Source organism: Lissotriton vulgaris, chromosome 1_1 (genome assembly GCF_964263255.1).
Source record: "Lissotriton vulgaris chromosome 1_1, aLisVul1.2, whole genome shotgun sequence".
Lineage (NCBI taxonomy): Eukaryota > Metazoa > Chordata > Amphibia > Caudata > Salamandridae > Lissotriton > Lissotriton vulgaris.
In genome coordinates, this window is record NC_141685.1 from 614,965,774 (window position 1) to 614,993,467 (window position 27,694).

The 27,694-nt window shown below is 45.3% G+C and overlaps 1 protein-coding gene across 2 annotated transcripts in view; it reads right to left on the reverse strand.

Annotated features, from left to right (window-relative positions):
• The window catches only part of USP33 (ubiquitin specific peptidase 33), a 325,757-nt gene that overhangs the window by 176,783 nt on the left and 121,280 nt on the right, over positions 1 to 27,694 (reverse strand). Inside the window, exons 10-15 of one of the 2 annotated variants that reach the window (XM_086954140.1) lie at positions 23,659 to 24,082; positions 20,363 to 20,503; positions 19,853 to 19,965; positions 18,654 to 18,826; positions 18,499 to 18,569; positions 3,134 to 3,167 (exon numbers count right to left, since the gene is read on the reverse strand). In XM_086954140.1, the coding sequence (XP_086810266.1) occupies positions 3,134 to 3,167; positions 18,499 to 18,569; positions 18,654 to 18,826; positions 19,853 to 19,965; positions 20,363 to 20,503; positions 23,659 to 24,082 (956 nt within the window). The remainder of the gene's footprint in view (positions 1 to 3,133; positions 3,168 to 18,498; positions 18,570 to 18,653; positions 18,827 to 19,852; positions 19,966 to 20,362; positions 20,504 to 23,658; positions 24,083 to 27,694) is intronic. The other variant, XM_086954147.1, reaches the window with a different exon arrangement.

Genomic DNA, 27,694 nt, shown 5'->3' on the forward strand with positions numbered 1-27,694 from the left:
TACTTTATGAAAAAAAGACTATCGGCAATCGATATTACTCAGGGACAGCAGGGAAATCTTTCTACTCTCTTGGACTATCAGATTATGTAATGTTAGAGCAAAACACTCACTGTTACTCTTGGCAAACATGGTGAATGCTAAACTGTTAGACAGAAGGTATTACTTTGACTTGCACTGTGCGTAGTACTCCCAAGGTGAGGCGCCAGCACACTTTCGTAGACTCAAGAGTCTGCTACACTGTAGGTTGTGCTTGGTTGTACCAAGGACAACCGGTACTCCTATTTTGTGCGTGTAGCAAGGGGAGCAAGTGATAGAATGCTTTGGATTAATATTAATGTGTATAGTTGGAAGAGGAAATTGTTAGTGAGGCCCATATGGGAATTTAGGTGTTGTGAAAAATTAGTTGTAGCCTACTGTTCTAATGTCAACGCAATGCTGTAGCTACACCTAGCCAATCACAGGTGGGAAGAAGAGGGAGTGAGAAAGAAAATCCTGGACAATAGAAAGACTGCAAGCATGAACTGCTCGTCCAAGCCTAATTGTGAGTTTAAACCAGTCCCTTATTCAGGTCTATGGTATTTTCACTGATACAATATCTTAGTGGGTGTGAGAACTGTACAGCCAGGTGATGACACCGCATCTGTACACTGTGGAACATTGTAGCTGAACCCCCATTACTATAGTACTTCGTTTTGGGGTGGTATTAAAGTACTTCTCTATTTACTAAGGCATGTATTGGGTCGGACAACAAGTTATTGTGTCTGTTGCCGCCTCCCCACACAATTTATCTGAGAAGTATTTTCTCCCTCAATACCCTGAGAGCCAAGTGCGGAAGTTGCATACGTAATCCAGTTTGCACAGATGCAGGAGGAGGGGTCACAAGACACGAGAGGCAAAAGGTCCCAACCACAATGGCTGTGGCCCAGTAGCCCATGTGTGCGGCAGGACCTCCCGCACCCGCCTTCACCCCACCACCCTACTCCCCCCCCGCCCGAAAGTGATCTGATGAATTTCCACTGTTCAGATGTAGATATTTCATTTTACTGGGTATTTTGCTGGGTATGTCCACGGGTAGGCGTAGATTGATTGATTGAGCAACCTTATCATACTTTTGAAGATGTGAGTACCCCACGAAGGCTTCCACATTAACTAAATGCGGACATATTTTACCTGCTTCATCTTATTAGAATAATTGTCAAATACTGTAATAGCACCTTAATATACTTAGCAGCACACTATGCTATTTCAGGAACACCAAGACACACATACTTTGGTGCATGATGGCAGCAAGTACTAGCACATACAGTGAAAACATTGACTGATGAAAGAAAAATTATGGACATTTATTGCCCTTAATGCTATTTTAAAAAGTGGTGTTACTTTGCGTGGTATAGGTATTTTTATAGATATATTTTACATGGAGCACAGTGCATCAGCTAGGAACAGTAATTGTTGGGTGCAGATATTTATGTGCAGTGGATTAATAATGCTGTACTTTGCACATATTTTTCAGATGTGCAAATGAAATAATTATTGCTCTGGGGAAATAGCTCCCCGGGGGACTGAGGCAAATCATGCAGTATTGCAATGCTGGAATATTTTGCTTGTTGCATTGCTTGATCTGCCTGTTAAGTCTGATTTCAGTCAATGCATTTTCAACATTGTGGTGTAGTATTCAACATTTTGGCTTTTTTTCCAAAACATTTAGAGAGCCTCTGGCCGCACACCTAAACTATCCTGTAGAGGGTTAGATTCTCCTACCACGTCCATTACAATATGGGGAATGTACTAAAACTTTTTGAATGACTTCCTATACTTCTCATTCAGGTGCTGCAATTCACCTGGTCCAAGACAAGTAGTTAAACCTAAAATTACTGATTGTACAATATCCCTGAAAAAAGTGGTCCTTTGGCTGACACAATGACAATAGAGGCCGATTTCATTTTTGGTGGATGGAGTAGTCACCATTAACCTGGCAGAGGACTTTATGTACACCAGGCTGTGACAACTCAGTCCACAAAATGTATAAAAGACTGCCTAACAAGCAGTCATTCATAAAGGTACTGTCAGGAACCGACCTGTTAGACCTGGCATTTTTTCTTTTTGCCCTCCTGTTTTTGATCCATTTTACGTTGGTTTTAGGACTCTGCGCACATTATCACTGCAAATCAGTAATAAAATACATATGCTCTCCCTAGTATTGTAAATGTGTGCACAGAGCCTGTAAATCAAATGCTACTAGTGGGCTTGCAGCACTGATTGTGCCAACCAAACAAGTAGCCTTTCAAAGGTATCTCAGACCTGCCACTGTAGTGTCTGCGTGCAGTTTAACAGCCATGTCGACCTGGCAAGTGCTCAAACTTGCCAGGCTCTAATTATCTCTTTTCATACAAGTAAGGCCCAAGGGCATGGTGCAGTGTATGTGAAATGTAGGACATGTACTGGTGTGTTTGACATTTCTGTCCTATAGGTTATCATTGGAGCTGCACTGTAACATATTACATGGGCAACTTTCAATTGGGACAAGATGGAGAAATTGAGTTTTGGCTCTCTGAACTGGTGTTACCTGGCGGTAAGGAACAGTAAAAAATGTCTACATGTCCACCCATTCATATTGGGTGGACGGACAAGTAGCCATTTCTTCAACAGCCCTTACTGCCCAGGGCCGTTGGAGGGATTCATCAAGGTGGAGACAGAGTAGTCTCCAGGTTAATCACAGAGAAGGGCCGCCCACATCTAAATGTGGAGGAGAAACAGCGTTCTTGGCAGGGAGGATACTCCGTCTCTATTGCAACTGAGTATCCTTACCACCAAGAATTAAATCAGGCCCATAATGTCACATTAACAGCGACTGAGACTTTAAATTATCATACAATTCAGAGCTTTTGCCTTCCACCAACAAAAATAGATTAGTAAGCATTCACTAATAAACTTTTTTTAACTGAATCTCAGAGTAAGTCCCCTTATAATTGTCTGTGTGAGGTATAAATGTAATGTTCAGAAAATCACTGCAAATTCTTGTTTTCTACTTCACCTTACACACGTTTGCTTGACATATGATTTTTCTCTTTACAGAAAACTTTATACAAATTGTAACCAAATCATTGAAATAGGGCATGTTGACAGAACTTACTTTTTGCACTTTTCACAGCTGTACATGTTATCACCTGGATACATAAAAGAAAGGAGCAAAAATAAGTCATGCTTATCTTTAAAAAAAAGGTTTTATTTTAACAATCAAGTATAAGAGGCAAACTTAAAAAATATCTGCTATGAAAGATAGTAAGAAACAGGACTTCTTTCCCTCGTTTCGGTAGCTAAGCTAGCAAGCAGGCTAAGATGTTGGCTAAATGCTCCTTACCCAAGGGGCAGTCCATGGGAGCAGTGAATATGGTGAACATCCATGGGAACACTTGAAAATCAAACCTATGTCTTCTATCTCTTACCTTCAATCGGGAAAAAACTGCACCTTGTTACGATGGGCTAAGATCTCTGAAACAAGGACTTTGGTATAAGTTGGCTAACAGAAGGCTTTACTCCACCCACTTAGTCTTTCACCTCCATGGTTGCAACAGGTACATTGTTCTCAGGAACACAGAAAAAGGTCAACAAAAACCTGCACACACAGCTTCATTGAACTGCAACTAAACCTCGGATTTTCATGATGTTCTCAGCTCAGGTTGACAGTGTAATTGAATCCTTGTGTGACATCCTGGAAATAGGATATTTTTCTGACGTGTAATTCAGGGGAGTGGGGGTGTAGGAACATGCTCAATATACTGTGGCCGAACTGTTAATGTAGTGCGTGGCGTGCGTGGCATGCGGGCGGCTAGCTTCAGGCTCCAATCGACCATGCCATGGCATCTCTTGTCGGGCGCTGGTGTAGTGGGTGCTTTGTGGTGCGGGTGTATCTGCAGGGTGTCCCTCGCCACAGACCGTTGCGTCTCCGTAGGTCTGAACACAGCGTCTGTCTGCAGGCAGGCATCGAGGCAGGGGGGGGAAGGATGCTCCGCCGCTGGCGTCACCGTTCATGCTAAACGGTGGCCAGCCATTGGAAAAGAGCGTCCTCTGAGGTACACTTTTCTCTTTCAGAGCCGTCCCACTCAGACTGGCTGCCCGACTTACTGCTGGCGTAAAAGGTTTCTTATCTTCTTTATGGGTCCAAACAGATGGCCCCATAAAGAAGATAATAAACCTTTTACGTCAGCAGGAAGTCAAGGCCGAGTCCGTCCAAGTGGGATGGCAGAAAAGTGTACGTCGTAGCGAGCGCTTTGCTTGTAATAAGAAATGCAATGTCGCAGTGGAGTACGGAAAGATGCTAGAAGAGCTGCGCTTACATTGCACTGCAGGGCAAGGGCGACTTTCGTTCCAAACATAGTCGTCGGTTTGATATGAGAAACATTGACTGTTTCACACAACACTGGCGGCCATCTTGAAACTTAGCAAATACCTCACTTGTACCCAAAGATCACAAACGATAGGCTAAAGAAATGCGACTATTTAGTTAACTCCTTCGAACGACAATTTTTGTGGTTAAGTGTGTTTCGCCGAAATAATAGTACGTTTAGGCACATAACACATCAAAATATTTGACTATTTTACTTACCTACGGGCGGGTTTCACTATTAAAAATCTTTTATTTTAATGTAAGCACGTTATTGTTGCATTATGGTTGTTTTAAACAGCCACTACGTTGGTAAGTGGAAGTTGGTAGTGGCGCGCAGCATCCTCTTCCTGAACGGCTTGAGTAGGGAGAAAATGGTGGCCCCGCCAAGCGCCTCTATGTCCGCGGCCCTGAGGTGAGCGGAGTGAAGGAGCCGCAGCCAGGCCCAGAGGGCTGCCCATGCAGTGCCACTGCTCGACGCCTTACATTAATGAGGTGACTGAGGGTGCACAGGTGGTGGACTTGCAGAGAGGAGATGCACAGCAGTGACCCCAAGACTGGGCGGTTGGAGGGCAGATAGGCTGCACGGCTTGGACACCATTTACTTTGTAGAGAGGGCTGAGAGCAAGGACAGGAATACCATGTCGGGTTCTTTGCTGCAGGACGAGGCTCGGGTGTGCGACAGCCTGTCCAGTTCTGAATTTGCGCCGCGGAGGCGCAGGTCTCTGCGATATGCCACTTCAATTTGGCATTTCGTTTTCGGTGTGGATGCCCCATTGCCTCAAATATTTATCACCTCTGTTACAGCAATGCACTCTGCGCCCTTAGCATGCACAGCCCCATAATTACGCACCACATCTTCTCATAAATCTGCAGTATTACCTCACCCATCCAGTAATACGTGTCCTGCACCCCAAACATGGTTGCAGTACGTCTTGAATGTACAGAGTCCTCATCCGCGGCGTCTCTCTTTCCCCTTAATAATCCATCCCTCTAAGACGTACATGATCCCTCTAAGACGTTCATAACCTTGCACTGTGCTCGACATTACCCTTCCCTCCTGTGTACTTTCCCGTTCAAGTAGGCATGATTCCAGTTTTGGTTGCATCGGCCCAATTTTTGCCGCCTTTGATTATTTTTCATATTTTTTTTTGTAGCTACTGTTGACCCAGTTTCTGGTGCGTTTTGTCTTGCAGAGAATTGGAAGTTGCAGCTACCAAAGACGTTGAAGGGAAACAAAGCAGGTAAAAAACGGTCAGTTCTTAACCGCATCCTTGCTATAGTACATTCCCGCTGTGCGCTGCAATTTTCAAAGTCCCATTGTTTGCGACAAGGTCAACTCGTCATAAGCACAGCGCAGGTAACACCCATGACGAGTTGACCTTGTCACAAGCATCGAAGGGGTTAAATAGACTTTGCGGTAGAGTCTATTGTGGGTCGCTCATTGGTCATGACGAATATAGTCTATTCATTGGTCATTGTATCCTGTGGGCAAGGGGCACGTGCCTGTTCCATGATGTTTACTGTTGAGTGTGGTGTTGTTGTCTGTGGGATCGTGAGATCGTTCTGCTAACTCGCAGGCATGCCTTTTACATTGTAAACTTGAGTTGCTATTGGGACAATAAGTTTGCACAGCTGTCCTGCTTCCGCACAAACTTATTTTGCTGTTATACAGGTGAATGGCTATATTGTGACGTCTCTTCAGTGGCTTTGGGTATGCGCCTTGTAACATTCATGTGAGCGGTGCTTTTGCGATCTAGGGCTCCTTTTGTGGGTTTATTTTCCTAAGTTGCGCACATTTGCTTTCTGTACTTTTGGATAAATCTCTGGCGCTTGTAATTTCTGCTCCTATTGGTGTGAGGGGAACAAAAGTGTCACGGGCCATATATGCCTTTACTGAGCCGAATGTGCACGTTAAGGCACTGCTATAGGAGGCTGGGCTGCTGTGCATCCAGAGATCCCTTCTACATGAGAATTGTTGCGGACAAACCGTAATCACCTATATAACTATATACACAAAGCAACTGGCAGACTTGTTGTGCCGTCGAAGCTACTGCGCCGCTATTGATGTACATATTACTTCCCGAAACCACCTTTAAGTGTTAAGAATGTTATTTCTACATAGCAGTGCAATTCACTAGTACACTTATAAATGCACGTGCCTGCATATGTGTGCTTACGTGCGTGTTCGAGCATGTGTTTGTAAATCTCCGTATGCGTGTGCTGTCTGGATGCGATTATTCGTGTGGTGTGCGGCTCGAGGTATGTGTGTGTTGCACAAGTTACTTACATTCGGTGACGATATATCTGTAAGAAACAGTAGTTAGTGTTAGATTCCTTACCATAGAATATCCCCAGGCGTCAGACTGGATCCGGAAAGTTTTGCGTAGCAGTACCCCTGCGCGTCGGTAGGTGTCGTCTGTGGCTCCGCGTCCGTCGTCAGCGCCGGGATGACATCGTCGAAGCACTTAGACGTCGCCCTCGCGCGCTGACGTCAGATCTTATACACAGCTTTTCCGCACCAGAAACGCAAAGCCATGATAAAAACCGACACTGGTGCCATGAAACTAGAGCCCTCAAAGGGAAGAACCTTAACATTAGATATTGGTTCGCAGAACGGGGAGGATGGGTGGGGCGGTTGGGAATCTAACACTAACAACTGTTTCTTACAGATATATTGTTACCGAAGGTAAGTAACTTGTATATCTAAAAGAAACAGGTTAGTGTTAGATTCCTTACCTTAGAATAGATACCCCAGCAATACCAACCCCGGTGGTGGGTCTGCGAACCAATTATCACACCAGAAAGTCCTGGAGAACAGAACGGACCAAAAAGCCATCTCTCCGGACTTGGCTGTCCAGGCAATAGTGTCTAGCGAAATTGTGCTGCGAGGCCCACGTAGCTGCCTGACAGATGTCCTGCAAGGGGACTCACGACCCAGGGCAGTAGTAGCCGCCGGGGCCCGAGTGGAATGGGCATGCAGCCTCACAGGAGGTTTTCTTTTAGCCAGTGAATAACAAGCCTTTATGCACAAAACGACCTATCAAGAAATGGTTCGTTTGTGCACCGCCCGTCCCTTCTTAGCGCCCAAGTAACCAACAAAGAGCCGGTGGTCCATCCGGAACTGGCGTGTGCGGTCCAGATAGGATGAGAGCGCACGTTTTGGGTCCAGACGGTGGAGTCTCTCTTCCTCTTTCGAGGGATGCGGAGGCAGAAAGAAGGTGGGTAAGGTGATGGACTGCCCGCTGTGGAAGGCTGTGACTACTTCGGGCAGGAAGGAGGGCGCGTTCTCAAGACAACTTTGTCCGGATGGACAGAAAGGAAAGGAGGTTGAGAAGATAGAGCCTGGAGCTCACTCACTCTCCTGGCAGAGGTGATGGCAACCAGGAATGCAGTCTTAAGAGTAAGAAGACGAAGAGGGTAATTATGAAGTGGCTCGAAGGGAGCGCACATCAAATAAGTCAGAACAAGGTTCAAGTCCCACTGAGGCATCCCATATTCCATGAGGATGGGAAAGCCCAATGAAAACTAATACTGGCAAGATATTAGCAGAACGGGACGCCTAACTTCAAAATGGCGCTCGTTCCCACATAACATTAAACATTATGGCAGATACATCTTAGACCACACCCTGAGTACACAGCCCTCACACCGCAGGCTAGTGTCACACTACCTCCCGCCCCAGTTAGCCCGCATCCCCACAAGCGCACTGACTGAGAGGGGCCTCACCTCTCCCACCCCCTAACACCTTCCTACCTCCCCCTAAAACCTTCCTCCCTCCTCCCTATAAGCTCCACCTTCATTATGGATCTGACCGGGGCACATACTTACTCTATCAGATACCCACCCCATCGCACAAAAAAAAGCAGCCAAGGGCTTCAAACACAATTTTTTTAAATCCCACCCGGAAACTCCATTCTCCGACCCCTACTTCTCAAACAATAATGGTCATTTAACCAATGACATCATCTTCTTCACCAAAAGAAGAGCCCAATGGCGTAAAGCCTTTCTCGCCCTATTCGCAACGGCACCCAGTAAGAAAACCGCACATGGTCTTATTCTACCCATCATTCCTTCACCGTTCTTCAAAGCAACTACCACAGTAACCATCTAACATAACGGGGTCGTCCTCATACAGGCATCAGACCATAACCTTTGCCTAATTGACGACATCTACCCGCTCATCAAATCAAAAGTCGCTAGCGCCCGACTCACTGCACCAACACACCACCCACCTAGTGTGCTCTCTGTCCCCCCACCGAACTCCCCTGCGGGTCACCATCTAGCTTTACACCATAATGAAAATTCACCCACCCCAGGCGTAACTGGCACCCCGGGTAATAACTCTCATCCCCGCAATCCAGACTCCTCCCCCAGTAGCACCACCACTGCAACGACTACTCTCTCGCCCTACGCACCTTTCAACTTGTCACCAGACGCCCCCCCGTCCCTCACCACTATTCTCCTTCCTTACAGGCACAACCCTACCCACCCTTGTTTCAGCCTACCCATTTCGAATGACACTCCCACCCCCAAAGTCCTCATGACAGACCTTACTCCTAGCTCTCCCCGCTCATCTTTCGCAGACCACCCTTGAGGTTCTCACCACACACCCATTTCTTCATTTTCCCTCATCAAGACTCTGTCACCCTTATCTCCATCCCTCCCCTATCCTCGGACCACCTCAGGGGTTCTCAGCCACATGATGAACCAGCCCACGATGCTCCCCTGAACACCATAAGAGCAATAGTCCCTCCCCACCTAACAGCACACGACTTCAATATGACAGTTCCTTCATCCGTTCACAAACTCGATGAGATTCTACTCTGCCTACACCAAACCAAAGAGGACATCAAATCCCTTCAGACCCTAATCCACAAGAGCTCCCCTCCGCAGCTAGCCACCAGGTGGATCACAGTACCCTTCCCAAACGTGCCTTCCTGTCCGTTCAGGACCTCATCACCCCTACCACCTAGAGACCTTTCTTCCCTTCTTCAGTCCTACAAGCCCCCTTCTACACCACATGAAGCAGCTTACACGGACAGCACGCTGAAGCAATCCTCAATCCAACCTATACAGGCCAATATCTCTAGAACTGCAAGACAACTTCCCAGAGGTATCGTTGAAAATGACCTCAAGAGAATACCCATCACTCATACCCACAACCCGATTCCCATCAAGACTCAGCTTAAATGTATACTATTAAACTGTAGATCGGCAGCACGCCACGCGGCCGACATAGCTGACCTCATAATAACCAACTAACCAAACCTCACAATCCTAACGGAAACGTGGCTAACTACATCATCCGGACCCATCCTAGACATACTAGTGTCTCCACACTATCACATCACACGATTAGATAGACGCGAGAAGACGGGAGAGGGCATTGCATGCATTCATAGGAACAACCTCACGGTGTCCCGCTCCAATTCACCAGTGCTCTCCTCCTGTGAATACTTGAGCTTAGACATTACTAACAATAACAAACCAGTATGCTCTCTACACGCTTTCTACCACCCTCCGGGAAACAACCATATCTTCATCGAACAGACCATGGATATAGTAAACACGAATGTCGAACAACAGAATACCCAGATCTTCCTGGGGGACTTCAATCTACACTGGAATAATTGTGATGATCCAGAGGTTAACAGTCTCAAAACCTTCCTGCCCCACTTCAACCTATTGCAAATCTGCAACAGCGCCAGCCATGAAAACGGTACAATCCTCGACCTTGTATTCTCCAAAGCAGACACTACCCAGCTTGAGTCCATCTTCCCCTGCGACTGGTCCGACCATCACATAATCACATTCCACATCCAGGTAGAAGCAAAACCACTCTCTGTCCAACCTAGGAGAACAAAAATTTGGAAGAGGAACCTCGATAACATTAACCAGGATTCTCTCGCCACCGTCAGTCATCTCTTCACACCCCCAACCGAGGCATTAAATGACATTCATGATCTGACTAAACAGTACTTCCACTCTATGCAGAGTGCACTAGACAACTTAGCTCCCCTTCAATTAAAAAGAGTCTCCACAAAAGTTACGAACCCCTGGCATGATGGGAGATTAAAATAATATATAAGAGAGCACTGAGAGCAATTGAAAGACAATGGAGAGCCGCTCCATCCGCTAGCCGCCTCAGACTGTTAAGAAGCACGAGAAACACCTACTTCAGGAAGATCAGACGATCAAAAGCTGCCCGAGAGCAGAGGACGGCCCGGGACCAGGGTTCGATTCCCGGCGCGGCAGGTTTCTGGACCAGGGTCAGCGGACTCGATAATTCTCTCGCCTCGGTGCCCACTCTGATCAGTGATCACACTCGGCAACTCTGGGCATTAGCTTGCCTCATCTTCACTAACGGCCCCACCAGACGGCCGGGGATGCCTGGTCTCACCCTAGAGATACCCATTAAGGTACCATCTCTCAGGGAAGCCAGGAAGGGTTTCGCAGCGGTCGAAGCGCCTTGGGACCCTACGGGTAAGTAGTGCGCTATATAAATGCCAATACATTTACATTTACATTTCATACGCAATCAACTAGATCAGGCCAAAAACCGACCGAAAAGATTGTTTGAAATAATTAAACCTCAATCTACGGGCGTCTCACATTCCCCCCAAAATAATCCGGAAGCATTACTCAACTGCGAGGAACTCGCTTCCTTCTTCACAACAAAGACAGAAAGACTAAAGACAGACCTGCTCAAGGATCTAGCATCTCTTAACATCTCACCCATGAATTCCCCACTGACCACTCACATGACTTGCTTAGCTAAACCAGACCCCAAGAACAACGCCGCTTGGACCGCCTTCAACTGCTACAATGAAGAAGATATCTTGAAAACGCTTGTCTCTCTCAATCCCTCCAACCACTTCACGGACTCTCTACCAGCTTCCCACTTAAAAGCCTTCACTCCATTGTTGGTGCCCCACTGGACTAGGATCATAAATAGCTCCCTTCTGCTCGGAACTATTCCAGACATTCTCAAAGAGGGCCAGGTATCCCCCATCCTAAAGAAACCTAGGGCGAACCCGTCAGACCTGAACAATTATTGCCCAATCGCCAACATCTCGACCTTTGCTAAACTACTAGAAAAATGTGTTCACATGCAACTCAGTAATCACATCGATCACTTCAACCTTCTCAATCAGTTCCAGTCAGGCTTTAGATCAGGGCATAGCACTGAAACAGCCATGACGCACATAATTGACGACGCACTTCAACTACTGGACCAAAACAAGGCCTGTTTGTTAATCCTGCTTGATTTATCATCAGCCTTCGACAAGGTCAAGAACAAGAACCTACTCGATCTCCTCGAACACAGAATGGGCCTATCAGAAACTGTGTTAAACTGGTTCTCTTTCTTCCTCCAAAACAGAACCCAAAGATTCAAGATCAACCAATCGCTATCTAAACCCGATCCAGTCACCGTAGGAGTCCCACAGGGATCCTGCCTCTCCCCAGCACTCTTCAATCTGTTTATGGAAACTCTCACAGAGCTACTCAAATCTTCAAATATCCAATACCACATGTACGCCGAAGATACACACCTTTACATTAAGGTCCAATCACCTGAAGACATCATGGCTGAACTTAACACTTCAAAATACACAGACATGGCTGGCGAGGAACCATTTGAAACTAAACACCCTAAAAACAGAATTTCTACTAATCGCCCCCCCCCCCCAAACAAACAGCTAGCATCGGCGAGTGGATGAAGCACCTCACAGCACTCGAAGGCCAACCGCCTTTCATAGATTCTGCTAAATCCCGAGGAATCACAGTTGACAATAAGCTAAATATGCAGAAGCACATCAGTGCGGCAACTAAAGGAGCCAACTTCCAAATGAATACTCTTAGAAAACTGAAACACTTCATCCCGCCTAATGACCTCAAACAAGCAGTTCAAACTCTAGTTATCCAGAGAGTGGACTATGGAAGCGTTGCCCTCTGCGGACTGCCCAGATCTACTATCGCTCCCCTTAGAGTATCAATTAACTCAGCCGCCAGACTCATCACCGGCACCAAAAGAAACTGCTACATTTCCCCTGACCTCCGCGCCCTCAAATGGCTCCCTTTTGAGGCCAGAATCCACTTGAAAATCGCCGTGATGACACAAAGCGTTGCATCAAAAAACCCAGAGATACCTAGCAGAGAAACTAGTACTATCTGGAGGTAACAGATCCACCAGGAGCTCTAACAATTTACTTATCAAGCCACAACGGTTCTCCAAGAAGAAGACATACATCCATACCTTCTCAGGAATGGAACCCAGGATTTGGAACGCCCTACCCCCCAAAACAAGACTCAACCCATCCGTAGCGTTTTTCAAAAAAGAAGTGAAAGCGATTCTATTAGCCAAATTCACTTAAATCTTGTCATACACTCTTGTATATATGTGTTAACCGTGATATTGTAACATATTTGTACTAGCTGATTGTACTTCTTAGTTATATGACGATACTACTGCCTGTGAAGCGGTCCGACACCCGCAAGGGTCTTGTACGCGCTATAGAAAACTTAAAAAAATAAAAATAAATAAAATGTGAGTGATGCCCTTGAAGAATCTATTTACAACAGGGGACTTGAAAAGAGCAGGCTGATCAGGAAGCCTGAAATGGCAGAGAGGTAGCCTCTGATTGTGCCCAAAGCAGAGCCCTGCTGGGCAAGAGAATGAAGAAAGAGGAGAACCTTTGAAAGGGGGTCAGAAAGTGGATCCACAGCCTTTGCTGATCATCATGCCACAAATTTGTTCCACCTGCAGGCGTATACCGATTTTGTGGAGGAACGCCTGGCTGCCAGAATGACATTACAGACTTCAGGAGGCAAGTCAAATGGCCTCAACTGCCGCTGCTCAATCTCCACACATGGAGGTGGAGACTGGACAGGTTCGGGTGAAGGGTCGTCCCCTGCTGATGTGACAGAAGGTCCTCCTGAAGAGGCAGACGAAATGGGGATATCGACTGACTTGCTGAGTAGCTCGGGATACCAGTATCTTCGTGCCCAATCCGGAGCCACAAGCATGACTTGGGCCCGATCGCGCCTGACCTTCTTCAGCACTTTGGGCAGAAGTGGTATAGGTGGAAAGGCGTACAACAGACCGCAGCTCCACTCGCGACGAAAAGCGTCTCAGAGCGAGTGCCGCCTTTGAAATTCCAACGCGCAGAACTGATGACATTGCGCGTTCTCTTCTGTGGCGAACAGATCTAACCAAGGCTCTCCCCACGGCTGAAAGAGACCTGGCGTCCGAGTTCAGATGCCATTCGTGATCCATCATGCACAGACGGCTCAGTTCATCCGCCCTGGCGTTCAGGGAACCTGCCAGGTGTTGAACAACCAGGGACTTGCCCTAGTGTTCCAGCCATTGCCAGAGGCGCAGAGTCTCCTGACAAAGGGTCAACGACCTCACCACGCCCTGTTTGTTGCAGTACCACATTGGGGTGGTGTTGTCCGTGAACACCTGCACTACACATCCCCGACAAGAGGAAAGGAAGGCTTTCAGTGCAAGCCGGATCGCCCGCAGCTCTAGAAGGTTGATATGGAGCCAGGACTGCACCGGAGACCTGAGGCCTCTGATCTCCCTCTCTCCCATGTGCCCCCCCCATCTCAGGAGGGAAGCATCAGTCACCACTACATGGTCCGGTTGGGGTAGGGAGAGAGATCTGCCGCTGACCCAATCGCGGTCCGTGAGCCACCACTGCAACTGTCTCGCAGTGCCCTCCGAGATCAGGACGTGGTCAGACAGGTTGCCCTGCTGGGCCCACTGAAACTTCAGGTCCCACTGCAGAGCCCGCATCCGCCACCTGGCGTGGTGCACCAGAAGGATGCAGGAGGCCATCAGCCCCAGAAGTCGCAGCGTCAACCTGACCGAGACTCTGGATAAAGGCTAAAAGATCGGAATCAGAGCCTGAATATCCCGAACCCGCTGTTCGGGAGGATAAACCCGAAACTGCGCCGAATCCAGAACCGCTACAATGAAAAGGAGCTTCTGAGAGGGACACAGGTGTGACTTCGGCACATTGATGGAGAACCCCAGCAGGTGCAGGAGGTCGGCCATAGTCTGGAGGTGGCTGACGACTGTCTGGGGCGAGCCCGCCTTTAACAACCAGTCGCGAAGATAGGGGAAGACTGACACTCCTAATCTGCGCAGATGAGCAGCGACCATCGCCATCTCGTTCGTGAACACCCGAGGGGCGCTGGTAAGGCCAAAGGGGAGCACGGTAAACTAAAAGTGCTCCTGGCCTACCGTGAGCCGCAGGTAACGCCGGTGGGTAGGCAGGACGGGGATGTGAAATTATATATCCAGCAAGTCCAATGTTACCATCTAGTCTCCGGGGTCTAGGGCAGCTAAGACCCGAGCCAAAGTCAGCATCTTGAACTTCTCCTCCCAGATGAAGCCGTTGACGTTCCGCAGGTCAAAGATAGGGCGTAGGCCCCCTTTGCCCTTCTTGGGAACCAGAAAGTAGTGGGAGTATCAACCACACCCTACTTCTGGCCCAGGAACGCGCTTTATGGCCCCCTTGGCCAAGAGGGCTGTAACTTCCTCTTGCAGAAGTTGCAAGTGATCCCCCGACACGCGGTGGTACTGCGGTGGCATGGCTGGAGGAGTCGCCTCGAAGGGGAGGGAGTAGCCTCTTCGGACGATTTGCAGCACCCACCTGTCCGATGTGATGGTGCGCTAGTGGAGGAGGTGATGGCGAACCCTGCCCCCCACTGCCGTCAAATGGGCCAGAAAGCTCAGACTAGGAAGGCTTTGAGGCGGATGCTGCGGCCGTGGATGTGGACTGGCCTCGCCGCTGTCCCCTGGCACCGCCACGGCGGTTACCACGTCCGCCACCGCACTGGATGTTGGTATGCTGCCCGTGGCTGGCAGGACATGAAGGGGCACCCCTTCCTTGGTCACGAAGGGAGCGATAGGCAGAAGTTTGCTGGTGCTGGGCCGACAGGCCCAAGGACTTGGCCGTAGCCCTGGAGTCCTTGAAACGCTCAAGCGCACTGTCTGCCTTGTCGCCAAAGAGGCGACGGCCATCAAACGGCATGCCCTAGAGTGAGTTCTGGACATCAGCCGAAAAGTTGGCGGACCTCAGCCAGGCTTGGTGGGGGCGAACCACCACCGTCGTGGAAATCGCCCTGCCCAGCGAGTCCGTGGTATCCAGCCCACATCAAATAGAGTACCGTGCTGCATCTAGACCTTCCGCAAGAGCTTCAGCGAGTTTTCCCGGGCCTCCTCCGGGCAATTTGGCAGCACGTCCGCGACTGTGTCCTACAGAGAGTGGGTATAACGGCCCAAAAGGCAAGCAGTGTTGACCGACCGCAACCCCAAACTAAGTGAAGAACTAAGTGAGGAGAACAGCTTCTTACCGAACTGCTCATACCTTTTGGATTCCCGATCAGGTGGAGCAGTCGGGAATGTGGTATGGGAGTTAGAGGCCTGGATAACCAGGCTCTCGGGGTTGGGGTGGGTGGACAGGAAGCTAGGTTCGGCCTGGGCCGGGCGGTGGTGTCTGGCCACGTTCCGATCTACAGGGGGGCCTGGACCAGGTGCCCAACAGAACATCAGTAAGGGCCTCATTAATCGGCAGTAGAGGCTCCGAAGAGCATGCCTGCGGTTTAAGGACCTCATGAGGAGGTTAGTCCTCACGGCCGCGAAGGGGAGCTCAAGAGCCAAGGCCTGGCCGCCCTCATCAACAACACGCTGTAAGCAGCCCGCTCCTCCATAGCCATGGTAGGAGGGGAGACAAATCCAGTGTCGGGCGAAGTGTCCAGACCACTGGCTTCCCCTAGCTCAACTGCCCAGTCCTGATACGACTGGCACTCCCGTGCCAGAGGTTCTAAGACCCCTCCCAATCCTCCCATCTCCTGATAGTCAGGTGCAAAGGATGGGGCTGGATCATAGAATTGCTCTTCTCTCGGCGTCGAATGCGGCGTTGAGCGACGCCCCAACGCACGCATGGTGTTGACTCGCCAAGCTGTGATGACTGTGGCCCCGCGACTGGGCCTTCGACCTCCTCCTCGACCGGGACAGTGAACGGCGCGGGCCCGACTGCCGGAGCTCGAGGCGCTTACGGGACCGCTCCCACCTAGCCTTCGACGTCAAGGCCCGGTAGTCGGGGCACGACTTGTCGTTGTGGTCGGCCCCAAGGCAATACAGGCACCGATGGTGGGGGTCGGTAACCGACATCAGGCTGTTACAATCGGCACAGGGTTTGAACCCGGGCATCCCTATCGGCACCGAGAGTCTACCGACTCGAAAAAGGATCCAAAAAGTTAGTCAAAAAGGGACTAAGAAGTACTGCTTTTTCCAGATCTGCGCTTGCTGGCGCGGAAAAAAGAAGGACGACGTTAGCGCGCGAGGGAGGCGCCTAAGTACTCTGACGTCATCCCGGCGCCAACGACGCCGACGACAGCCGCAGACGACGCCTACAGACTGCTACGCAAAACTTTTCGGATCCAGTCTGACGCCTGGGGATATTCTAAGGTATGGAATCTAACACTAACCTGTTTCTTTCAAATAACTTATTCACCAGTGCTTGTGTAGGTGTACATGTGCGCTTTATGTTTAGGGTATCTTTTTTTTACAACTGTGTGTGGTGTGTGTTCAGTGGCCATGTTTCTATTTTGTTTGTATGTGAGATGTATAGGTTGCTTTTGGTGTGAGTGATTGGATATATTTTGTGTTTGTGCTGTGTGTCTCGGGTATTTGGTGTGCATGTGTTCCGTGTGACATTTTTTTGCGGTGTGTGGTGCTTCTGTGTGTGCGCATATATGGAAAGATTTGGTTCTGTCCGGGTGATTGCTGCCTTTGTTTCATGCACTGTGTGAGTTCTATACCTTACCTGTGTGTGTGTGCATTTGACACGGGTGTGCGTACGCTGTGACGTGATGTGTGCGTGTGTGTGTGTTCAAGGAGAGTGTGTGTGTGTGTGTGTGTGTGTGTTTGATTGTACACACCAACACGAAAGCTGTTCCACACTTGCTTACTGTTATTACTTAGACCATCAGTGGTGATTTACCTGGCCGTTCGCATGGGCAGGTTTGCCGCGGGAAAGCAGGAACATTAGGGGCCAATAGTGACCCGCACGCAGGGCGTCTTCTTATTCTTCCGGGTTGTCACTGTCCTGATGAGAATAAACTATGACGAGCCTGCCTTTCCTGCTGCTTTCACGTGCCTCTCACCGGGATGACAGACCAGGGATATATTTCAGGGTATCGAGGGCATACTTACAAAGGATCTCAAACTGCACACCTGGGTACACAATGTGGCTCCATGCACTAATTTAAACAGCTGCACACTCAGTAAAACAAGCATTTACAATGCAATAGGTCTCGCATTTTTGAGTGTTTATGCTATTGGCATTGTAATTGACAATGCCTTTTATGTATTTGTTTAAAAAAACAACACATTAATAAAAGGCACAGTAATCTACAATGTCAATAGCTCAAACTCTAGTAAATGCGAGACCTATTGCATTGCAAATTGTTTTGAGTCTTACATTCCAGACTTACAGCTTAGGAAGAAGTTATCTGTAATTTAAGTTAATGTTATAGTAATTACATGGGGAGCAGGGAAGGGTGGTGGGGGCTGTGAACTCCTTTTCCAGCACGAAGCCTAGGATGACCTGTAAAATGACCCTGCTCTTCTCTTATGGGACACCCTCATGCCTGTCACACCTAGAAACAAGATGCGCCCCAGCATCAAACGACGACGAAAAGGTGACTTGCACGCAGAGGTTTAAAATATCTTAAGAGTTTACATAGATTCCTTCTAGGACAAGGCTTTCTACTCTTCTTGCAAATATGTGATGGGAATGGCGAATATAAACTGCGTTAGCCCTGTTGTAAAGGGTTGGGACCACACATTGCATCCTGGTAGCACTGTTGAGAAGAGTGCAACCTAATAAAGTTCTTCTAAACAAAAAAAAAAAGTAAATTTCCAAGGCAAACGTGAGTGAAAGCAGACTTATTAGTATGAATTGTGGTGCAACTTTTAATACTGGGAGTTCACTACATCAATCTAGTACAGTTACACAGAATGTGCTGCTTGGCTAAACACTTACAAAGTCCCAAAGGCGAGAACTATTGGCTATGCCCATGCTTGTTATGCTTACCTTTAAGTTCATCTCTTGTGAAAAAAGCAGCAAGACAATCCTGCAACGTGACAACAGGACCCCAAAACCAGCTGAAAAAGAATAAAACGATCACTATAAGTAATTACTGACAGATGTAGTGCAAAGCAGTTAAGATTTCCATGTACATGAATTACCTTTTGAAATACTCCATAAAAAATGCAATCCAGCCCTGTGGGGCATATGCTTCTCCACATGACCCTGCTTTGACCAGCGAAGATTGGTGGCTTGATGAATGCAGCTTTGCAAGGTCTTCTTTTCCAGGAATAGGCAGAGACAGATCCTGGAATGTTTCCAGTGTTACAGATATCTAAAGTGGAGGTAAGCAATAGAACAGGAAGTGTATACTGATATAGATCTTTTTATGTTAAAGATACAGAACAACAAAATATATTACTGAAAAAAGACCCTTGTAAAATCCCTTTCAAATGATCTGTGGAAGAACAGATAATTTACATGCTGTCGCTTCCATGAAGTAATATTATTTAGTGTGATCACGCTTGAGATGTGTTGCTACTATATTTGCCCTGGGACGTGTTTGGCAGGGACATATGCCTTTGTACACCAGAGCATGTTATAAGGAGATGGACAACAGTGTCACTGAAATTACCCAAATAGGCAACATTAGTAACTTGAGATAACATAGAAAATGCTTAGTTTGAACAAAACTGAAAAGCATAAAAAGGATTATTGATCTATTAGAAGCCACAATACTGATACAAGGAATTGTTCCAATAAATTAAGTGACCATTATGAGCAGATAAATATTACCCAACAAGATTTCCACGATAACTCTAATCAGATTGATTTTTGAAAAAAATCCCTATAAAATATGGCCTCAGACTAAATCCTATCCATAGGGACCATTAAGTCACTAGGAACAGCACCCTTTGGAAATAAAAAGAATCAGACATTCTATGCCAGACCAATTTCTAGACAACATTACCACCAAAGTAGAGTACACAGCCCATTTCTTTCTTCCGTGTTTTTTTATATTACATGTAATGATTCATCTTTATGTGAAACCAGCAACTGTGGATCCCAAGTTTGTGTGAAGGAAGCTGACTCCTTATATGAAATATCTGAATGAGATATATTGCGTAAATAGTCCTGGGGTTCCCTTATGATTGGGCAGGGAACTTGATGTTAAAATCCAGTTGTTCGATCCTTTAATTTACTTTATCTGACTTAAAACAATGAATTAATTTTTTGTAACTTCATGCCAGGGGCTCTTCAACAGATCAGGTGGCAATATAAATATTTGCCTGTAAGCCGTTCATTAAAGGTCAATGGTGCATAATGGAGTGCTTTTTGTGAAGTCTTTGATGACACTCACCCGATCACAAGTTAAGCACTGCACTGAGCTTATAATCGTGCCATCAAATATGTCAGATATGACACTCCTGTATCTCTTTTGTTCCTTCTTTTTCGGTGGTGCAGTAGGTAGACCTAAAAGGCAAGGACAAAGGTTCAAGTAGTTTAAGTGGATTTATTATTGCAAGCCTTGGCTATTGCAAAGAAATTGTATATTTTAAGTAAATCATTTAAGACGAAAACCACTAAACACCAAATGGCTGACCAAATATTTCATAGCAGTATGAGTAGAAAAATGAAAGCAAATGGGTGTAGAAAACTCTTTAAAACCAAGGGAATGAAAAAAACAAAAATTCATACATATATACACTAACAACTAGTGTAAAACGGGTTTAGTAAACGGTGGTGAAAAAGCACAGTGGTTACATTGTGTTAAGTATACATTTGCATAACATGACATGCACACACTGACACATACTGCAGTGCAGCACGGGCAAAGGTAAAGGGTAACGGTCAGTGATTGAAAAAATACCTTTTCTTTGTGTAGGTGTCAATCCAGACCATATGGAGCCCGATTTTGGAGGACTACTCGATAAACGGGCACTCAGGCCTTCATTTGACGAAGGGCTTTTTGTTGAAGAACGGTCTTTGACTTGGGCTTCAATGATGTAGTCTACAATATCAATTTTTATTACTGCATACAAAACTTCACAATATGTTGCTTGTTTGAACTATTTGCACTACCAGTCAAACAGTTAAAGGTCAAGACAGCAACAATGTTATTCAGTATTACAGTTAGGAGTAAGGTACTGCTGCCATTGAATTGACTGTGTTTGATGTTCTCCCTGATATTTTTGTCTCACCAGGATTATCTTAAGTAGCTACAAGCAAGAAGAATTCTAAAATACATTTTCTTAAAACATCTGGAAAAAATAAGAATGGAATTTTTGCCAGCCAATTTTAACCACATTTTTTGTCATAAATTTCTACCCCCGCAACGAACACGTAGTCGTACTTTAAAAACGAAAAATACCTTGTTTCATAACCTTCTGGTGCCTTTTATTGGTTTTTATTATGCACGTGCTTTGCTTTCAAGTTTTCCTACGCAATGGATACATTTTAATTCTAATTTGCTCAAATTTATTTGCCACTCATGCTTACCTGTCGGTGACGGTCTTTGCCCTCCAACTTTATAATAGCCAGATATATTTTAATTGCCCTTCTTCATTTTTGGCTATAGCCACATTTGTCCAGTGCTAAAGGTATCAGAATTTCACCTAATATTTATTCTGCACAGGGGGAGGTTCTACAAGGTAAGAGCAAACTGGTTCCCGACATATACACAGGATGTGCAGGTGAGCCTTCTCACTAAAGCATTTTCAGCAAATATAGTATTTGCATTTGGGATTTGTAAAGCAACACTCACTTCAAGATGGCCACTACTTTACCTGGTCTGTCAATGTTGATTTTGTTTACCCACTGTTCTTGTACAGGACTATACATTGACAAAGATATATTGCACAATATATATAGATGCTTATACGATCACTCCATATTACCTTGTGCAACCTTTTGCACTGTATGCATTGATATTACACACCAGATTTATAGACTACAGAACTGTAGAGATGAATGTTAGTCTTTATGTGCCCAAAGATATTAATTTTGAGTCACATCTGTGTCCGGACCTGATCTCCACATTGAGAAGGCAGGTTAATTAAACTTAATGAAAATAACCCTTTCACTTGGGTTTGAAACTAATCACAAAAAAAAATCCATGTACTTTCCTTCTCTGAACACCAACACTATTGTTGCAACTCTGGTAATCTAGACCACAGATGCTGGTAAATTATCAGTCTTGAGGTGGGAGATGAGGAGTCACAAAGGTGTCATGTGATTTTGTTTCTGCCCAGTCATTAGTAATCTCAGTGGATGGTTGCGAGTAGGAATCCTTTTTGGAACTAGAGTATATAAAAAACAAAAATACCAGAGGATTACAGACTTCAGTCACATGTAGATGAATCTATAACTTCAAACACAATGGTAGCAGACACAGGATACCAGGTGCTTGACTCAAATAAACCAGCAATCCAATTCTGGACAATTGGGTAGGCTTAACATCGAACCCATTACATTTAGCTGTGTTTTAGGAAAGTCTGGCTAAGCAAATCACAGAAGTCTAAGAGGCAAGGTATTTAACTGAGGAAAGAACCTCAAGGCTCATTTGATTCAAACACTTCACTTCCAAAAAACACAATATCAAGACATGAACACCTCTTCACATTCAAGAGAAGCCAATTCTCCTCTTACGCTCCCAAAAAATAATTGTCATCCTTCCAAATTTGGGATTGTTCAGAAACAATTCCATCTCAGCAGAGTGAAATTTTGGATTGTAATCTAGAAGCGTATTGTACTCTAAAGCTTCCAAATTAGAGATACTGTTTTATAATAAAGGAGCTCTGATTAGCTCCTAAATATCCAAGAATATCTTTAACAGACTTATAATTTGTAGGTCCTGTCCATTTACTAACTTGTGCAGATATCATCTAGCACAATATTAAAAAAACTTGGGTTCCCTTCTAATTCAGCCTGACACAAACCGCCATCTGTTTAGATGGACATACCCTGAACGCCTCGTCCATATTTCCAAAAAAACAATAAAGTAGCCATCTATCTAAATATTTGACACACAGAAAGTACCAAGTGGAAGACAGAGGATGGGCAATGCTATTATGAAATATGCATTAACCTAAAGCAAAAGAGTAACTATGGTGAAAAAATATCACTCTTGTCCATGTTGCTTTCCAGGCAGAAGTAGGACTTTTTAAATTAAAAAATGAATAACTACTAAATAATACAATTCTACAAAACCCTTCTCTCATCTTGGGCATTAACCTAACTAGCACCAAATGCCTTAGGTGTTCAAATTTTGTTTTACTCCTCCAACAGATCCAATGATCATGATTCCCCGTTCTCTGGTCTCAAACCACTTTCTCAAAAATCCTACAAGAGAGTACAATGGTTTAGCACCAGGCAGCCAGCATAACAACACAAGCTGGTGCATGTACTCAGTAGGTAGAGAAAGCCAATCCTGATTCAAGATGTGCAGGGGGTCCAACCTCTGGAACACACTCCTTCCCCATCAAAGGCAAGAGGCCAACTTCCTTATGTCCAGGGTATGAACAGACATCTCTTTGAGTTAATCAATGTTCTATAAACACTGTAATCTCTTTAGATCTCCTATTTACCATTTGCCGTGTCATGTCACACCTCCTCCCAACAGCTTATTTGAATCCTGCCAGATAGATGAGCAGGACCTGCACTAGCCACCAGACAACGTCACAGTACATTTTTGGAACTTTACACCTTTACATCAAGGTATTCTGAGGATGTCTCAGACAAGCATTATGTGAGAGCAGAAACCATCTCAATGTCGCGGTCAGTCTATGTTAAGCTACTCATAAACATAAAAAATGAGCCCTTTGGTTATCCCATTTGTCTGTGGTATAATACCTAAATGCCCATAAGTGGATGAAACGCAGCATGCAGCACTTAATGTAACCATACTGCATTGGGGTTGAAGAAGATAAAGTCAAACATAATCTTACTTATGTAAGCTCTTTCACATCTAAGTAAGCTATTTGTACATTTTATTGTATTTAGCAGATATCTAAAAGAAGACCCTCACAAAACAGACTCATTCATGCAACATTTCCAGTTGAAATTGGAGAACCTTTGCTTGACCAGCTTTCAGATCTGAACAGATTTAATTTAAACACATTTTGGTAAACATTAAATTCACATTTACTGCATCATTGTCATAATTACCTGCTAGTCTATTGTGCATTTGTGATTTTACGGTTCCTAGATTATTCAAAAGTTCAGCCGTTTCCATTCCCAGGTCTGCATCTTTGAGTCCATCTTTAATCAAATTCTCTTGATTACGTTTATGAACCATTATCTTCTCATTTTTACAGATTTTGTCAACTTCAGTGTCATTTTCCTCTTCCTGAATTAACATGGAAGACTCAGTATGGTCCTCTGCTAGATTTCTGGGAGCAATCTCATTCTCGTTCTTATCGCTACTGGAACAGGATTCACATGACTGGAACTCATTATCTGATTGGCTTTTATCCTCTTCCATGCTATCTTCTAAAGGTCTGCTAGGTGCATCATTTTCCACCTCATGAATTTGTACCTTCAGCTCCTCATGAAGGAGATCCATTAAACAACGTAGAAATTCTTGTGCATCCTGTGAATTCAAGTGGAGAGAAAAAAATATAACTGAATATGGAGAAACAAAAACAATAAAACCAGGCTTTTTATGTGCCAGGTTGAAGACAAACATTCATTCCAGTTTTTAAGGATACTTTATGGTACACCAACAGGGTAAAGATATCACAAAGTGATGTCTTCACACTTGCCATGCAGGTATGGCTTTTCAGATTAGCAATTAGTGGACATTTAATGCTTCCACATCCACAGTTGTTCTTTTTAGTCGAGTCAAAGGGTGTGCCAAAAAACCCCATGAAAGATTGGTGGCTCAGTTATAGAACTTAAGTCCTGTTAGAAGTATTAAAGGGTGTGGATCGAAGAAAAAGGGGTTGGCAAATGTCACCATAAAAGCGTTAGAAAAAAACTGAATTCTCCGATACTTGAGATGAAGCAGACACTCAACTTTTCTATACAGTGGTGGCTCCTCCACTAATGCAGAGGAAAGCGGTCCACAGTAGCGACTTGTGGAGGGAGTGCAGCGAGGCGGGGAGGGGAAGGGTGGGGCTAGTATGAAATGAAATTTGTTTTATTTATTTATTTACCATACTCCGGTCGCCCGTGAGCCAGAGTTTACTACCCTCACCCTGCCCCTTCCCCGCCATGCGGCACTCCTTCCACCAGCCGCTACTGACTGCCCAACTGAACAAAAGGAAAAATAAAAGGATAATAACTATTGTTATTATCATTTTAGTTTTCCTATTGCAGTCAGTGGCTTGTGGGGCAGAGCTGACCAGAGCAGGGAGAGGAGTGGTTTCAACTCCTGAAGTGCGCATGACCACCTGGCCGGCATTCTTCCCCACCCGGCTGCATTACACAGCCTGGTGAGGAACAAGCAAAGCCTCCCAGTGAGCGCCGTGATTCGGCCTCAGACCAATTACAACACTGCATTGCAGAGGTGGTGGCCGGCAGTTCCAGGTAAGTGTTTTTTTTCTTCATTTTTTGCCCTTCCACCATCACCCCCCCCTCGCCCACCGGACACACCACCCGGGTCCAGTAGCAACCGCTACTGCTCCTACAATCTTGCCTATTGGCCAGTTTTGTCTGTAGAGTTTGTTCCTTCACTTTTTACAGATGTATTGCTTTTGCTGGAAAATTAACTCATCGCTAGAATCAGCTCAGTCCTGAACTGTAAATGCATGTTTCATCATCCTCGAACAATCTCCATGTCCAGCTAAGACTAGTATTCAATTTTCCCTGCCAACTTCTGAAACTGATGGCACTTCTTTGTCACTCTGTTACATTTGAGAGGTGCAGCAGCAGGCACTCTGAATTCCATTCTATGATAACCATTGATATTTCAATGAAAGCCTCCTCACCTTGGTACGCACACTACGGAGAAGTATTAGCCACAATGAATTTGCATGAGGCTTGTGTCTTCTGCAGAGTATCCACATATCTTTAAGGTAGCTGTCAAGAGACCACTAAAGGTCATCTCACATGCCTCCAACATGGATGTATTTAGAGAACAAAAACAGCACTACATACTTGGAACAGTCTTATTCCCATTGCATCCTAACACCCTACTGTGTATAACCCAAATATTAACAGTCACATAAGCAAAGTTTATAGCAACTACACTTTTTGCTGCTATAGGCTCTGTCACTATTATATTGAGAATTCATTAATTGTGCATTTGTACTTGCCTTTAACAGGCTACAAAACTTTGCTGAAACCCTTGCTAAACAGATACAATGTTACAATGTGTACTGCCGTGCTTGCTAGGAGGCCAAGATTTACGTAAGAACAGACAAGTGGTAAAAAAAAATTAGATTTTATTTAAACATATTGATAATCTGCACCTATTGCAGTTTTGTAATCTTGTTAATGTTGAGATATTTCTGTAACAGTCTATTATACTGTAAATTGTATTTGTCATTATCATAAGCCAGTCGTTATCTTTTTGATATAGTTTTGAATAACCAAATTAATAAAATGTTCATTTCTGCTTTGTTAATAATGTCAAGATACTGTGAAACAGCACAGTGTATCTAGGTACAGAACCGGCAGAGATGTGAACTAAAATCTACTTGCACTAGTCAAAGCTAACACAATAATTTACAAATTAGTTCATAATGGATATCATGGTCGACCAGGAAAGAAGGACAAAAAGTACAGGCAAGAGGCTTTCCCCGTGCTGATGACTTGCTCAAGCTGCTGGTCATCCATCTCCCATCTGCAGACAATTCCTTAGTCCCCAACGAGTGTAACTTCTAGATAGTTGGGTAGACAAGCTAGATGTTCCCTAGATCTTTGGGGGAAACAGTGTGCTAGTCAAGTGTCAAACTCTACAAGCCTTGATGGAGGGAATACAGGACCTTATGTCCATTTCTTTACTAATATAAGGCAGTCATGTTGTTGATACAGATCTTTACCTTTGAATGCCATATTTAGTGCAGAAAGACATTCAGTGCAAAATAGATATCCGCCCCAAGATATTACTTTTTAATTATTTTTTGGGCTTGGATCAATGATCTTGCACTAAGGATTTTGCAGGTGTATGCCCCAATTTTAAGGATGTATCATCGTATCAACAGTTGAGAGTCTGGCTCCCAGAAGGGTAATCCCAATCTCAATGTTTTAAAGATTCAATCACCAGGCACAACAATTTGTTAACCTGAGTTGTTCGTTCCCATGGCTATATTAGGGTGAACACTCCTAAAAATACCATGTCCTAAGGAGGGTAGAGGCAGAATCCCTTTGTTTATCAGCAACCAAGGAACTGGGGCAGGCTAAGTAACAGCAGTATGTTTTCACACCAACTGTGAGGTACAGGGCGGACACCAATGCCCCAAAAAACATCAACTGCTCTCCTTAGCTATGAGCTGTAGCACACGAACTGTATCCTTCATAATCTGTTACAGTGTTGGAAGATCGGCTCCGAATGGTAGAAGTTGCAGGACAAGTATCTGCACTGACGATAGGTTTTACATTGTAATAATGGTTTGGGGTCCAAAAACATCCATATTGGCCATGGTGCCCCAGACAAGGGACAGAATTGTCAGGCAGAAAGTGCATTAGTTTGAGATTATCATGCCAGCCCTGCACACATCGTTATCACTCTGTATGCCTAGACCCAAAACCTTTACAGAAGTCGAACACTTACCCTTTTTCCTTTATAAACAACGAGCTACCACCTTGGAAATACGCTTCACATCTGCATTAGCACTAAGCTCATTGGACTGCCTTTCCAGTGATTCCTATTTCTTAACATTTTTTCTCTCCACACCGACTTAGTGCAATTGTTTTTTCACCAGCCTGCTTTTTCGTAGCGTTTGCCTATTTCCTTTGCTTATGGACTTTTCCCCTACCTCTGTACTTTTCTTGAATTGAAACCACGGGCCTCCCTTTCCTCCATTTTTCATGCAGCAGATATCTGTGACGGAGATTAATGTGGATGTTTAGTGATTTCCCGTCTGGGCCCACTTTGGTTCCTCGTAATTTTGAATATTACATGTTTTAGACTGCCTCTGCTTTGCACAGCCACATAGAATACCCATGTTTTTGTACCATTATTTTAGGAAGAGACTTCATGTTTGTTATTCAGTGATTTTTCTTGGGATTAAGTCTGCACATTTTGTATAAGATTGCC